Here is a 16,455-nt window from a genome sequence, read left to right as displayed (position 1 = left end):
ACTCATCCACATTGTAAATGTTGTAAATGATCATGCTAAACACCGGGATGGGGAACCTTTTTTCTGCCGAGGGCCATTTGGATATTTATAACATTATTCTCGGGCCATGCAAAATTATCAACCTAAAAATTAGCCTGCTATAGTTGGTCAAACATTTAACTAACTCACTCCTAATGCCTTGGCAGGGCCAGACCAGTAGATTTCTCAGGCCTTTTATGGCCCTTGAGCTGGACCTTCCCCACCAGTGGAGGGGCTCAGAGCTCAAAGCCACCGGGCAACTAGCAGTGCACTTCTTCATGTTAACCAAGGATCACTCGCTGGGTTTACCGGAAGACAATGCACATATTAGAGATACCATGTCTAGTTTATTCAACAAATATTTATTGAACTCCAGCCACATACCAGGCACTGTTTTTAGATGCCAGGAATAGTGTGATGAACAATACAAAGCAAAACTTCACTCAAGGACCTGACTTTCTGGTTGGTAAAGACAGACAAAAAGTGAAAGAAGTGAGGAAATCACATAGTAAGTTAGGAAGTAGTAGGCCTCTGGATAGAAGTGAAGACAGGAAGAGGGAGGAAGGAGGCAGTTCTAAATAGGGTGTCAGGAAAGGTTTCCCTGAGAAGCTGCGTGGAGCAGACCTGAAGGAGGCGAGGGAATGAGCTGAGGGAGAGCATTCCTGGCAGAGGGAACAGCCCTGAGACCAGCTATTTCAAAGACTGAGTGAGAGGCGACCACTGGAAATGTCCAGGGGAGTAAGATGGTCTGACTTCTCGGATCACTGACTTAGAGGCAGAGTGTCCACGTTAGGAGTCAGCCACTATGACCTGCCTGCATGGCAAATCCAACTTGGCCATTTCTGTAAACAAAGTTTTATTGGAATATCGCCATGCCCGTTGTTTCTGTGTTGTGTGTGGCTGCCTGAGTGCTGCAGTGGCAGAACTGAGCAGTTATCTCAGGGATTGTTTGGGCCCACACAGCCTGGAACATTTACCCTCTCACCCTTTTCAGGAAAAGTTTGCCGAACGTTGGCCTTCACCAGTGGACCCCACAGTTTTTATCTTAGACTCCTTCACATTCTTAAAAGAGGACCCCCCCCCCCCCAAAAAAAAATGTGCTTATGTAGGTTATGTCTATTGATATTTGCAGGGTTAGAAATTATTCTAATATGAGAAATTTTAAATACTCAATTTATTAAAAATAATAAAGTAGTTGCATGTTAGCATATTTTTATGAAAAATACAGTATCTTTCAAATAAAAACATTGAGACACGTGGCATTGTTTTACATTTTTGCAAATCTCTTTAATGTCTGGCTTTTATTAAATATGAGGTGGTTGAATGTCTTATCTGGTTCTGTTGTCAGTCTATTGTTATTGAAGTGTATGAAGAAAGTCAGACCTTACGCAAATATGTAATAGGAAAAGGAGAAACGTGAGTCTTAATAACTTTTTCAGAAATTTGTGTATTGTTTTTTGATATTCAAGCATCTGACAAATGGCAGTTTGTCAAAGTTTGTGTGGAATGTGGACTCTGCAGTCACATTTGAACTCTCTTCATTTGAAGCCATTGGTCTGTTTGCATGCATTGGTCTGAATACATCATGCTTTGGTCATTTGGAACAGATCTATACATACAATATAAAAGCCTAAGTGACCGCTGGCTGACCAGACAATGGCTGTTAGCTATGACATGCACTGACCACCAGGGGGCAGATGCTCAACGTAGGAGCAAAAAACATGGAACAGAATGATGAATCTCAGAGGGAAGGGCGGGAAGAGATTAACCAAAGATCTTATATGCATACTAGAGGCCTGTTGCATGGATTCGTTCCTCAGCCTGGCCTGCACCCTCTCACAATCTGGGACACCTCGGGGGATGTTGGAGAGCCGGTTTTGGCCTGATCCTCGCAGGCCAGGCTGAGGGACCCCACCGGTGCATGAATCCCTGCACCGGGCCTCTAGTTTTTACATAAAAGCTGAGATTTTACCACTGGCTACAAAGTACTGTTAGTTGTTTTCTGTGAAGTGGCAGCACACAGTCCCCCTGCATAGCCTGTAACCCAGAAGCTTCAGTTATCTTAGAACAAATATCTGACAAAATCCAGATATAAATAAATATAGATTGTCAGCTGTTCTTTCAACTAAACATGTTGTTTCATAAAAAACTAGCTAGTTCAACTCATAACTCAAACCATCACAAAAATGACTGTTCTTAAACCATTTCTTTTTTTAAGCAGGAAAAAAAATATATATACCTTCCATATAGATTATTAAAAAGATGTATACCCTGGGGTCAAGATTTAATAAAAACAAATTTCATTGCTTCTTTAGGACATTTGTGTATTTAGATACAGACACAGACACAGATACAGACACAGACACAGACACAGATACAGATATATTATGATAAACTCTACTAGTACCATGTGGTACCACTGCTGGATTTGTCCTAAGCTGCCAGCAGTTTCACCCACCATTGTTTTTGTAATATTCACACAAATATCAAGACAGTGAGCAAGGCAAATAACATTCATTTGTAGGTGTTTCTCTCCTTTTCACATCCAGCGCAGAAAGAGAGCCCGGGTCCAGTTCCTGAGTAGAGGAGCTGGGGATTGAGAAATAAACAAAAGAAAGAGACAGGATACGAAGAGAGAAGGAAAAAGCTGGGAGCCGGTTGGGACCACCATCCTCACTGATGGAGGGATAGGGACCCAGAGCCAACGCAGCGTGTTTATATTCCAAATACCAGGGGGCTTCACCAGAAACTTAGGATCAAAGGAGCTTGGTGGGCCCAGGTTCTATTCATTCCCTCATTCCCAGTGTTAGACTGGATTTACATATCAAAGCACACTACCCAACACCTGGGCAACGATAAGAGTCAATGCTGATAACACCCTTGCCTCTTTGGCAAAGCGTGTTCCCAGGGCGTGGCTTTGCCTTTTGCCACTGGGTTCAGCTGACAATAATTACAGAATGCCCGTGTGCCTTCCCAAGCTCTGTCTGCATCTCATTGTTATTATAAAGGTAGTTTTGACTATGCAGACCCCCGAGAGGGTCTTGGGACCCCAGAGTGCTGAGCCATACACTTTGAGAAATGTTGGTGTAAGGAAGGGAACATGGTCTAGGTTTATCTTCTACCTTCCGGAGTTCAAAGGAATAAGGCTTCCCAAATACAGCCTCGGTCTGTCCTGTCTTGAAGTCAAAGCCACTTTGTTCACTGCCAGTGCCCCTGGTGGAAATTCCAGCCGCCACACCGGGCTCTTTGGCACCAGCTCTGTCACAAAGCTCTGTTCACTGATCTGACTCTCCCATGGGAGATGCCACAGTGACCTAAAGCCACAGGTCCTGCTTTTATCACTTGTCAGCTCTATGCAAGTTGTTGAACCTTCATAAGCCTCAATTTCTTCATCTGTAAAGTGGGGATAATTTTACCTACCTTTGATGGGTTGTTGTTAGGATTAAATGAAACATGTACATGTCAAGTGCAGCATGATGGATAGCATACAGAACTGGTCAATGAATTTTGGTTATCTTACCCATTCTACTAGTCAGTAAGTGCCTTAAAGGCCAATTTTTTGTCCTATTTGCTTTTTTACCCCCCTGAAATGTCTAAGATAGTGTATCTAGTAAATATATCCTGACGTAAATTATACTTGTAGACTGGATATTGTAGTTTTAACTTGCTTTGGACTGGATATTGTAATTTTAACTTCCATCTCCCCTTTTAGCTTATGGAATGGATGGTTCTATTTTGCCAGTACTTTCCATTGTGATGGGACCTGGACATCTGACATCATTTCATGGCTCTAACTCTTGACCTTAACTTACTGACCTTTTCTATTTTTTGTTTTAGTTTTTTTATTCTGAGTTCATTTAAACTTGGGTGAGATTTTTACAGGCTGACGATCTGCATTTACACAGAGATGAAGCCTCACGGAGAATCCTGAACAGGGATATCCTGTAGGGGGGTGGGGGGAAGAAAAAACACTGACCAAAAACTCAGTTAAAAATATAAAAAGGAATAAATCCATTTTTCCTCTACCCAGTAGCATAGCAGTGCCCCCCCCCCCTTTTTTTTCCATTTGGGGTCATTCTTTGTAAGAAATCAGTGAACAAAGGAAGGTACTTGTGGTCCGTATTCAAGGATCCCCGAAAGAACGAATACAGACTGTTGTTAAGTGATAGCTGCTGGACTCCGCCATGCGGGCCTGCGCTGTGGTGTGGAACAGGCCACAGGTTTTCCTTCATAAACGATTCACACTGTCCTTCTTCATTTGGTGGGTCAGTGCCCCCCCTCTCCCCCGGCATACCCCCAGGAAACTTCAAGCACTTTTCCTGGGCTGGCAGCAGGGTCTCTCAGACCTACCAGGCCCAGGAGTGCTGAGCACCAGGAGGAGGGAGGAGAATGGACGGGAGAGCCTGGACAGAGGGAGACTCCGGCCTGGTCTCCGCTCCCTTCCCCCAAACAGGCGTCTTCTCTGACCGCACCTCCTCACCTGTGAATTACACACATCCTCACCAGTGACTGAGCGGCTTAAATGGGAGATGGTCATGGAGTAAAAATTTTGATTTTTTTAAATAATAGCCCATCTAGAAGTTACTTTAATCCCACCCCCCTCTCCCCCCTGTCACATGTAAGTCTGTTAATGATTGGCTAATGCAAGTATTCCCGGGCCATACGTGGCTGTGAAGGAGGTAGTCAGGCCAGCGAGCAGCCCCCTGTGTAGTTGGGGTGTCCAGTGCTGAGGGGAAGGGAGAGAGGGAACTGGTCTGTGACCTGGTGAACGCCGAGCACTACTGTGTGAGGCACCGCAGTGGGCACTGGGGAACGCAAAGCTTAAGCAGTTCATCTTAGGAATCCACTGGCCATTTGTTTCCCAACTTTTCTTTCACTTTAAAATCTCCCACCCTGAGGCATCGATCTGGAAACCAGTGCAGTAGAGTGGAGATTGCTGAGATGAAGGGCTGTGTTTTCTTCCCCTTTATAGCTCTGTGCCCACCCCTGGCCCCTGGCCCAGAAGGGGAGCATGTAAAGGTGTGTGAAGGAACCTCCGAGGGGAAGGGGGGCGGAACGCACCACAGGGGTCCCACTCAGAGTAACTGAGGAGAGCATGATCGTCAGTAATAAAACGGGAGCGAGGCAGTGAGAGGGCGAGGGCCGGCCCACACCTGGAAGACGTGATGCGGGATGAGAGGCATTTGATGCCCCAGCGGTCCCTGCGGCCAGCAGGTGGCCCGCTTCGCCTTTGAATAGCATTACACCAGCCATTTCTGGCCGCTGGTGCAAAGAGGAGAGTGTGGTTCCGATCCAGAGTTTAGAAAGTGACCGTCCCAGTGATTGCCCGATTTCCAGCAGGGAAACTAGGACCAGGGAGAAGGCAGCACGGGTGACGTGACGGGGGAGGCTGGAGGGAGTGGGCGGGAACACGTGCAGGCCAGGCAGGGCAGTGGCCAGGCAGGGGCCAGAGCTCACACAGGACGAGCTCCAAAGCAGAGTCGCGCTCATGGATCGGCGTGCTCTGCCCTGGGACGTTCGCACATTTTAGGCATGACACGCAGGGCCTCTCACGTGCAAGCTTTTATTGTTTCTTTGTGTTTCAGGGCTCTACAGTGGCGAGAGAAGCTAGTGACAAAGAAAAGGTAAGTGCCCGGCCATACCCCTCGCTGTGATCCTCGGGGCGGGCTCGAACAGGACCTCTCATTTCATCCTTCCTCTGACTCCGCCGCGGTGCTTTTTCCCGTGTGCACCAGAGAAGCACATTTTGGAACTGGAGTGTGTCACTTCACCCCTCTTCCTCACATCAGCTGTCCATGCCTCTGGGCTGAATAACGAAGTGGTTGTTAGTTTCGGTGCAGTGGGGAAGAGACAGTTCACGTGCCATGTGGTCTTGCAAACGCCGCCGCCTGCGCAGTAACTTATGACCAGCACCGGCAGGGACAGCTCAGCAGCAGGGCCCTAACTCTACCCGTGACCACTGAGTAGCCGGGTGTGACCGAGCAAGTTTCTCTGCCTCTGTGCGCCCCAGTTTCTCACCCGTAAGATGTTGGCTTGCATTAGCCTTACGCTCCTTTCCAACTGTAAAATGCTAAGATTTGATTCAAGTATTTTTCTCTTAAAGGATTAGGCAGGAGACTTTGTCTTTTTATGTTTTCCTGAGTCACTGGGCAGTAGGAAATTTAAAGTATATTTAGTTTATTATGCAAGATTGTAGACAGATTTAGCGTCAGTCAATTTGATTAAGAATTTGGAAAGTGCTTTGACTGAAATTGACATTGCTTATATGATAGGCATCTCTATACCCTCAGTCATTATTCCTCACCTTGAGAAGTGTCTTTTTCTCTTCTTTTAAATAAACCATCTGAAAGCTGGTGCTCAGGTTTTTGTTTTTGAAATTAAATTCTTTGAGGATGATATAATTCAGTTCTGTTTGAGTTTTATGGATCTGGAAACCTAGTTCATTCAGAAGGTTTGTGAATGTCTCTATGGTTACTATCCTAGCTTCAGGGGCTAAAATAATGAACCGTGCAGCTACATCTAGCAGGAGCTGTCTTCATAGGAAGTAACAGTGTCATGTGACAAGTACTTCCACAGGAAGCACGCAGCAAGAGCGCCTGACCCCAGCGTGGGGGGGCCAAGAGAGGCTTTCTGGAAGAGGTGGCATGTAGGAAGTTGAAGGGTAAGTAGGAACTAGCCAGGGAAAGGCCATCAGAGCAGCATGTGTGTGAGCACAGAGCAGGTGTGCTTGGTGCGTTAGCTGGAGGGTAACCAGAGCAGCCAGGAAGCTGGACCAGTGGAGAGGCCGTTGAAATAACCCAGATGCGATGTTGATCGGAGCTAGGACATTGGAATATGATAGATTACGGAGCGATTTAGGAAAAGAACCCAGAGATTGAATGTGGGAGGTGAATGGTTCCAGGAGCGTGTGTGGAGGGAGGGCAGATGAAGGGCGGCTCCCAAGTGTCTGGTTTGGGTAGTTGGGTGTTGGTTTCACTGTCTGGGAGAGGGAGCAGAGTGGAAGGAGTGGTGTGAAATGTCATGTGGCATCAGAACAGAGGTGCCCCATGGGCATGAGAGGCTGCAGAGAGTTTTGACGGGAAGAAATGGCCCGGGAAACCTCATGGGAAGGATGATCAGCAGGCTGGGAAGTCGATGAGGTCACTCTGGACAAGTGTAAGGAGCAGGAGGAGAAGCGTGTCTGGAGCCGGCTCAGGGGGACATCATCATTTATGGCTGATGGATAACAGAAGAGAGACTTGCAAAAGATCAGCTAAAGACATAGGAGATGCCCCAGGAAAGTCTGGGTCATCTTCCGAGTATTTATTAAACATCTGTAATTTTGCCAAGCATTATGAGAGGTGCCTCAGTGAAAACTGACCCCACTCTCATGAAATTTGCACTCTTAATATTGTCCCAGAAGCCAGAGGGAGAGAACTTTCCCAGTATCGGATGCTTCTGCAAGGTCAGGCAGGACGAGGACTGAGTGATTTATTATCCATTGGACTTGTCAACAGGGAACTCCCTGGCACCCTTCCTTGTCAGTGACAATGGGTGGGTGTAGCAGAAGCCAGATAGCAGTGGGTTAAGAAGAGAGAAGAGAAAATGAAATGGTAGGTCCTTCTTTGACCACTTGTACATTTACTGTACACTAGTGAATATATTTTTACACTTCCAACCTCCATGTAAATCACTCTGAAGGCACCGGCTTTGGCCGAAGAAGCAAAAACAGTGGCACATGCCCGGGTTGTGGGCTCTATCCCAGTGTGAGGTGTGCAGGAGGCAGCCAATCAATGATTCTCTCTCATCATTGATGTTTCTATGTCTCTCTCCCTCTCCCTTCCTCTCTGAAATCAATATATATATTTAATACATATGAATCCTATAAATTATGAAGATAAAGCAAGAAATATTCACTACACTAACAAAAATATTATTTTGGAGTTAAATATGGTACGAACATTCTGAGTCTTGATTTAACAATAAAAAGGTAGTGAAATAAATTATTTGGTTTCATACCCTGCTGGCAAAACAACCCACTCCTATTTCCTCCATTTGTGGAAAGCAGGCATGTTTGTAGCTGCGCCCCACGTCCCTGTAGCTTACACTGTGCACATTAGAGTCGCCTGCACAGTCGCCTGGGGAAGAACCGAGCTTTACTTTCCGGGCTTGGAACTCGTGAAAGCTCTTCTTGCAGAAGAAGAGGTGCCTCAAACCACCTCTGTCTGGGGTCCTAAGTGCTCCCTGGGAGGGGGCAATAGATAATCTCTGGGAGATACGGGATGTGAGAGTTATTAACATTGGTCATTGATGGAGTGCCTGCAATAGGAGGGGGGGTCTCTTGGAGACGGCAGCCACAATGAGGTAACATTGACTCAACTGCAACACACAAAAACCAATGTAATAATGGCGCGGAACACATAAACCCATTGGGTTTTTAAGTCCCGTTCCCCCCCTCCCAATTTTTGCACCAATGATCAGGTTTTCTCTCCATGATCATTACTTTTTTTTTACTTGTCCAGAAATCATGCTATTTTTTGTCTTCACAAATAAAACTAAGTTTCATCCCTGTTACCTTAATTAGAAATATTTGGAAGACGGCTAAAAACATTTGTTTTCTACGTGAAACCGGATGATTTGTAAGAATATTATTTCCGTTGCTCTCACTGTGTAACCACGTTCTCTACAGAATGATTATCCTGGTGCAGAGAACAATTTTCATAGAGGATCTCCATCAACATCGCTTAACTCATAATCTGGTTCTTTGTTTTTCTTCACTTGACTCATTGTAACTGCTTTAATTCCCTATACTTTTAACGCGGTGACAAGCTCTACAACTGTCATTTCAGATACTTAGTGATAGAGTGCAGACAAGCCCCTTCCCTTCGATTTCAGCTTGACATGTAATTAGTATGATTTGCATTAGCATAATAATGAAGGTGAAACTGAAGGAAATAAAGTTATATTCCAACTAAAAATGGGATCACTTTCATGGCAACAAGTATCAGAACATGCGTGTACAGATGTCTTGAATTAAAAAAAAAAAAAAAGAAAGAGTAGAACAGCATTTTTTCTTCTTTTTTTTAAACCGCTTTCAAATTCTGACAGCTGCTATGACTTGCTTTATTCTTTCATTCTTCCCTTTTTAATGGAAGGGCATCTCCCATTCACAGCTCCAGCAGCGTAGCCTCCTCTAAATGAGACAGAGAAATGCGAATCTCCCTGGTGGTCGATCTTTTCACAGCTGCGCTGCAATTCCAGTGTGACATCAAATTAGTAATTATAGCTGAGCGAACTGCTTTTTACCAAATGACAGCCTTAGCGTGCTGCCAGCAAGCGAGCTCCTCAGCGGGAAATCCGGGGAAGTAAAAGAAAACATAACTGGACTCACTTGATTTCTGAGGGATCTGACCTGACTCTTTAAAAAGCCCATGTTTCCGAGAAAGCGAGGCCTGGGGATTTACACAAATATGCATTTTGTCCGTCGTCCTGCACAGTTCTTCTCAAAACTCACGTCTGATGCTATTAGGGAAAGTAAAGGCTGTGTGGAGGAGTCCGAGGGTCCTAAGAAGAAGATTCCTTTTAACATACGACCTTCTCCCTGGGACCCATCGGAAAGAAAACAGCTGCCCTGCGATTGGCATTTGTATAACTATATTGGCAATAATCACTGTTGACACTTTGGTAATGGGCTACAGCGAGCCGCCTTGTCGATTCTCGGGCACTGTGAGTCGCACAGGCAATTAAGTGACCGTCACCCTCGCTGACATTTTTCCTATTGCTGACTGAAGGCTCAAGGAGAATTGATTGCTAATACCCTTACACTGAGAGATGCTTTCCTAAAGCAGTGCTCAGCATTTCTTTTGTGATCTTTACATTGTTACACATTCTAATTAATTACTGCCTCTCTCTGGCTCTTCGGGCTGCAGCGATTAGGCAGGCTCGGAGCACGGGCACAGAAGCACAGCCGCCTGGCCTCTGGGAACCTTTCTGTGGCCGTAAGCTCAAGAGTGCTTCTTCCTTTTCCCTGTTCGTGGAGGGTCATGTAAAGGGGGGGGGGGGGGGGTGTCCAGGTGTCTAGGCCTGGCCCAGCGGATGCGTTAGCCTTCTGTAAAATTTCTTTTCTTCCAAAGCGGAAGTGGGTCACTTCTGCTGGCCAGCCACTGTGAGGCACCCTCCCCAAGCGCCCACCGTGCAGGGGAGTGCTCCCCTCAGAGCAGGGCAGGGCCTGTTCCTCAGACTCGCGTTAAAGGCAGCTCTGTCACGTCTGCTCTGTGGCCCACAGATGCTTTATTAGAGGGGGCTTTGGGAGAAAGACCCCGAACGCAGTGTCAGGGACACTGAGTCCTAGCCCCCCTGTTCTGCCATTACTGGGAGTTTGGGGGCTTGGGGTTAAGTCATTTGACTTAGTCCTCACTTGTAAAACTAAAGGATTCGATGGTATCATTGGACCTCACACTTCCGTGTTTATAAGAACCTCTGGTTTCACCTGACACGTCCCCCTCCTCCCGGGGTGCCCTTCAGCTGCAGGCTTGACGTGGAGAAGTCCTGGAGCTGGCAGCCACCAGAACCCCGTCTGTGTTAGGTATAGGCTAAGGCAATCGCTGTTATTAATGGGAAAAAGGTTCTGAGCCATCATATTGTGTCAGCAGATGTCTGAGCAAGTCTTCAGAGCCCTCTGATGTAAACCATGGGGTTATTCTGGGAGTTTTTAAAATCCAGTTCCTTTGGAACCTCTCCCAACGGGAAGGAGCCGCGTGTGAAAAAGAAAGATCACATGCACACCGCTCGTGAGCGTCTTCCTGATGACAGCGATGAACGCCTCAGCCAGTCTGTATAAAGTCTCAATCGCCTTAGATTAATTTTGTTCACTTGAATGAACTCAACTTAGAGATCCCAAGCACACATGGAGCAGTGCTGTTAGATGTGAGTTTTTTTTTTTTTTTTTTAAGCTGACAACTCCTATCCAGTTAGTTCCAGAAAGACTTGGCGTAGAGGAAAGACTTCCAAAATGTAGTACGTTGCCTGAATCTAAGCCACGCTGCTGCAGATGTATAATGGCTGAAGTAATGAAACTATGATGTTCACTGGGTTAGGATTAAACTAGAAACTACAGAACTTAGCAAACTTCTTCAGTTTTCAGATTCTGATTCCTTAGATTATCACCATCGATGTCCATGCAGCCGAATCTTCCGATCAGATTGCGACAGTCTATTTTGTGGATTTTGTTTGCAGCTTAACTATTTGGGCACAGCCTGGGGAGGGAAACCAAACTGCCACGTTTGGCATGGTCACTTAAAGAGCCATTATGTTCTGAAAAGTACGACAGTGTTAGAAGAGGAATAAATATCACTTTTTTAATGTTAGTTTGAAAAGTTCAGGGACGATAGATAACCAGCAGCTGTGTTCTGCCTGCCTTAACAGTTCCAAGTTGCAAAAATAGGTGAGGGCTCACCCAGTTTTGTGCTTTTTGATTGCAGCACTGTTTCACAAGTATGTTGAGAGATGTTCTCTTTTTTCTATATTTACATATAAAACAAACACATTCACAATAAGAACTCATATTCAGGTGCTAGTCTCAAATATACACAGTCTCCCTGTGGAAATTATAAGTTACCATGGAACTGTTGGATCGTTTCCCCGGCCATGAACTTGTATAGACATTCTGCTCACGTTGTGAAAGGAGGTTGTTATATGTGCTTTTGTGAGAAAACACCTGTAACCCCTACTATTTCTGTATGTATTTTTACACCCATGTTCACAAATTTGCCTTTTCATGTGACTTGGATATTTTTGAGAAGCAGAACTGATTTTATTATAAATCTCTCACATATCTTGTTACCCCAAAATTGGTACCACACATATTCAATCAAATTGTCGTTATCCTAGCTCCAATGTCAGCATTACCTAAAATTCTCTCCCTTATAGAAATATTTCTGGAGTATAGTTTCTAAGACTTTTATGAAGTTTTGTTTTGTTTTTTTTTGGCAAGCTTGGTGCAAAGGGATTTAGTCTTTTTGCAAGTTTATTTTCATTTAGGTGAGCTTGTAGCAACAAGTACGTCAGTTCCTAACATGAGACAGTAATTAGCACATATTTTTTATGTTGTGTATTCAGCCCCAAGTGTCACAACATGGTCCATCAAAGGGGCACCAGGCAGCAATCTTTGACATCAAGGCTTACAATTAGACTCTTTTAAATGGGTTGCCAAATGAGCACATCGAACAAAAATTCATTTCTTTCTGAAATACAAGTCCTTTAATCACAGGGTACTATGCTGTGTATTATCCTTTGCATTGAAAACTTCTGGTACCAAAATCCTGTTTGCGTTAAACACTCAAGTGTGACAGGAGTACAGTTTATCTTCCTGCTAGGGTTTCCATCCACGCTAAAAAAAAAAAAAAAAATGGTTCTGTAGGCTATAGGTTTTGGCTCTGTGTACTTCAAATACATGTATTTTTTCCCTATTGTTAATGGCCACTTAAAATGAAATAGGCTACTTTTGTATAATTTAATGTAATTGTAGAATGATGATAAAAATTCAGTCTCTTATTAGTTTGAATTATGTGTATTAAAAGTTATGTTTTTGAATGTAAAGACAGGTTTCAAATATCTGTGATTTTTTTAAAAAAAGTTTGAGTCATCTAAAAGTTAATTAGATTTTAACATCTCAGTAAAATAAAATTTCTGGTTTTATTAACTTTTAAAATATCCAGTATTACTAAACTTTGTGAATATGATAGCATTCAGACACAGCACACAGAATTAGTAAACAAACTAATTTACATTTGAAACAAATAGAAAATGTAAATCCTTTTGATAAGCATTTATTTTTTGTGTGTGTGGTTTGTTTTCAGAGAATCTGCAAAATTTTCAGTGACTTAAAGTGGTTGTTAAACATGCTAAATATTTTTATGTTAGAGTAGGGGTGTCGAACTCAATCAGAGAAGGGGCAAAAATCTAAAATCCAGCCTAAATCGCGGGCCGAATGGTTTACTGAACAGTCATAAACTGACAATGTCATAAACTGACAGCGGAGTGCAGTGATGACAGCGCGGTGCGGGCCACATTGCAAGGCCTGGCGGGCTGGATTTGGCCCGCGGGCCTTGTGTTTGACACATGTGTGTTAGAGGGTCATTCCAATGCCTTTTTTTATCTCCTCTCTGCCTTTCTGCTGGGAAGAGGGGAGCCCCGGGCCCCTCTGCCTCCCAGGATCCGATGCTGCTCTCCGCCTTCACTCCGGGGTCTTTGCTGAGCTGGCCACATAGCACATGTTCGTTTCTTAAAATGTGAGCTCTAAACTTTGTAACTGTTAGTTCTGCATATTTCTTTTTTATCTTAATCCTGCCCAAATCTGTCTACATAAGATCATGTAGACCTTTCATGGCACACTGGTGAATAAATAACTATTTATATTCAGAAGCCGTTATACATTTAAAATATTATCTTCAGGCATTGGATATCTTCAAGCTCTGATGCAGTTGTGTAAATCTTGACTCTGTCGTCGATGTTCATTCATGCCTTGATCACATATAAGTCATTTTGATCATGACCAATATTGTTATGAAATGTGCTTTGTTCTATTGAAGAATATAGACTTGCTGAGGAACAGCCTATAATATTGTGTTTTAAAATAAAAATTTTTCACCCAATAATGTAGTTACAGAAAGGGAGAAACATGTTATACTGAAACAGTTTTCTTTTTACCCCTCATACCAAGTTATCTTCCCCAGGAGTTTATTACACTACAATACTTTGGTTAATGTTTTCTGGCTACAAGATTTCAGTGGGTGAATGTTTGCTTTAGGCCAGCAAAATAGCATTCACTAAATTACCCATCTTAATGATGTGCTCACTGAGGAAAACTCCCATGGAAAATTAACGTAAGGCAAGACTCAGCAAATTTCTGTCTTTGGCCATATATTTAAAATTTCTAAATTGTATTCCATATTATTAAATTGAAATTGAGATGTTTTATTACTCTAAGAAGTTAATTTACTCACTTTTTATTATTATATAGCAACATTTTACTCTCATTAGACTTTCAGTAGGGCGTTTTCAGTGAGGCTTCCCGGCTGGGGAAGCTTTGGCAGTGGCCACAGAGGCTCCTCTCGCCAGGGCAGTTCCAGGGGAGGCTCAGAGAGAGAGGACGGGGCAGGGGGTCAGAGCCCCTGGCCAGTGTCCCCTTTAGTGCACCTGATGCCCCTGTATATCCCCATGTACGATGCAGGGAAATGAAATAATGACCTTGCCCTTGTGTGTGGTAGGTTTGTGTGCAGCAAGGAAAGAAAGCATCTCCAAAATGTAAAGGCATTATGTAGAAAATGCATGTGAGACATTTGTGACTAGCAATGAAACCTGAAAACAAAGGAAATGGTAAATATGGTCTAGGTTACTGGTATCCCAAGTTCAAAGAGCTTATTTCTTTAAAAAAGCAGGGGGGTTAAAAAAAAGGATAAGTCTATATTCTTTACTAGTAAGAAATACTATTGTTATGGCTTATGTGTAACTAAGACACAAACTAATATAGAGCGAGTTCTTATTGTCAAACACTGTATGTTTCGTTTCATTTAGTTCATACGCTAGCCCTATTAGGTAGGCATTATTAACTTCCCATTATATCGATAAGGAAACGGAGGTTCAGGCACATTAAGCAGCTGGTTCAGTATATCACAACTAGTTCCATACGCCAACCTGTTTGGTTTTTTTTTCAGTCTTGCTCTGGATTTAGCGCTGATGAGCTTTACTCTAAACACTGCAAGCCGCACTTGGGACCATGACAAGCAAATGGCAAGACTCCATGTGGCAAGCTCTGCCCTGAGCTTTGAACACACATGAGCAGTGCTGACTGCTAACCCCAATTAAAGATGAGGCAACTGCGAGGTTCAGTAACTTGTTCAAACTCACACAGCTAATGACTGGAGGAGCTGAGATGTAACCCAGGTGGCTGCATCTCATCTGTGCTCATAACCTCGGGCTTCCGTCTGTGTCCTAAGAAGAAGCCTGGACCGTGGTCTGGCAGCACCCAGGGCCCCCGGCATAGCTGCCGCCCAGGGCTGGGCCGCTGCCTCGTCCTCCTGGCATGCGCCGGGCGTGGTACTGCAGGTCCCCGCTCACCCTGGGAGGCCCCCAGTCTACAGGGCACTGGCGGGAGAACATAATTCAGAGCGGATAAATTAAAGACTTGACTTTGGGCCGAAACCGGTTTGGCTCAGTGGATAGAGCGTCAGCCAGGGGACTGAAAGGTCCCTGATTCAATTCCTGTCAAAGGCATGTACCTCTGTTGCGGGCACATCCCCCGTAGGGGGTGTGCAGAAGGCAGCTGATGGATGATTCTCTCTCATTGAAGTTTCTAACCCTGTATCCTTTTCTCTTCCTCTCTGTAAAACACACACACACACACACACACACACACACACACACACACACACAAAAAAAAAAAAAAACCACAATAAAATATATTAAAAATAAATAAAGACTTAACTTTGGAAAGGTTGCTGACTGCTGGCTGGACGCCAGGCTTGCAGAGCCCACAGTTAAGAAGTGTTTCTGACCCTATGTCTTTAGCTCCAGCGGTTTCTTCCCCCTCCCGGCTGGCTCTGCTTTGAACGAGAAAGAGGAGGAAAGTCGCCCATTAAGTAACCAGCCCAGGGACTCGGAGGCTTTCAGAGCACTCCGCAGTGCGAGTAACCAGTGCTGCGAGGCAAAGGGCAGACCCATCGCTGCCCGCGGAGGCTTCCGGCTGCTTTGCAGGCTTCACCTTTGCCACCTTTGTGGGCAGCGCGACACCGCAGCGTTCGGCTTATTAATTCATAGCGTCATACTTTTCATCTCTTTTTGTAAATGGAGTTTTAAATATAAATGTTGCTCAGAGAGAGCAACTATCGGAGAGAGCTTGACATTTAGAAAAAAAAAAAAAAGGTAAGCAGTAAGGTTTTCTTTTTGTCATCTAGTTCTTAGTAGAAAAGAATGGCTGATGTAAAGTTCTTTTTAAAAGAAAATATGTTGTATGCACTATCCATCTTGAATGCCAGTTTTATTTCGGGGTTTGTTTGTTTGTTATTGATTTTTAGAGAGAGGATGTGAAGAGGGAGAGAAAAACATATATCAGTTTCCTCCCGCACTTGCCCTGACTGGAGATTGAACCTGAAACCTGGGCGTGTGCCCTGACCGGGAACCAAACCCGCCGCCTCGCAGGGTGCAGGACACGCTCCAGCCACCGGAGCCACGTGGGCCGGGCAGAGCCGGTTTTAAATCCACACAGTGTACTGAACGCTTACAGAGATGCTGGTGGCGCTGATGGTGACGATAAGTGCCACTCGCTGCTTGCATTTGTCGCTCAGGTTTTGGCTGAGTTTTCAGAACAGCTCCACGTTATAGCCAAGTGACTCCGCGTCACACAGCCTGGGTGCCCGTCTCTGCATAACTGGCTGGCCAGGCTCCCCTTCTGGGCCGTGA

General features: G+C 44.6%; 1 protein-coding gene and 1 long non-coding RNA gene across 3 annotated transcripts in view; both read left to right on the top strand.

The window, feature by feature from the left end:
* Window positions 1-16,455, top strand: part of LOC311614400 — a 249,526-nt gene that overhangs the window by 173,821 nt on the left and 59,250 nt on the right. The window lies entirely within an intron of this gene.
* The window catches only part of PIP4K2A (phosphatidylinositol-5-phosphate 4-kinase type 2 alpha), a 160,351-nt gene that overhangs the window by 126,797 nt on the left and 17,099 nt on the right, over window positions 1-16,455 (top strand). Inside the window, exon 6 of the mRNA XM_084868701.1 lies at window positions 5,604-5,642. Coding sequence (XP_084724827.1) covers window positions 5,604-5,642 — 39 coding nt within the window. The remainder of the gene's footprint in view (window positions 1-5,603; window positions 5,643-16,455) is intronic.

Source organism: Pipistrellus hanaki (assembly GCF_964339955.1).
Source record: "Pipistrellus hanaki genome assembly, chromosome: 1".
NCBI lineage: Eukaryota > Metazoa > Chordata > Mammalia > Chiroptera > Vespertilionidae > Pipistrellus > Pipistrellus hanaki.
This window is presented reverse-complemented; position numbering and strand designations above follow the sequence as displayed.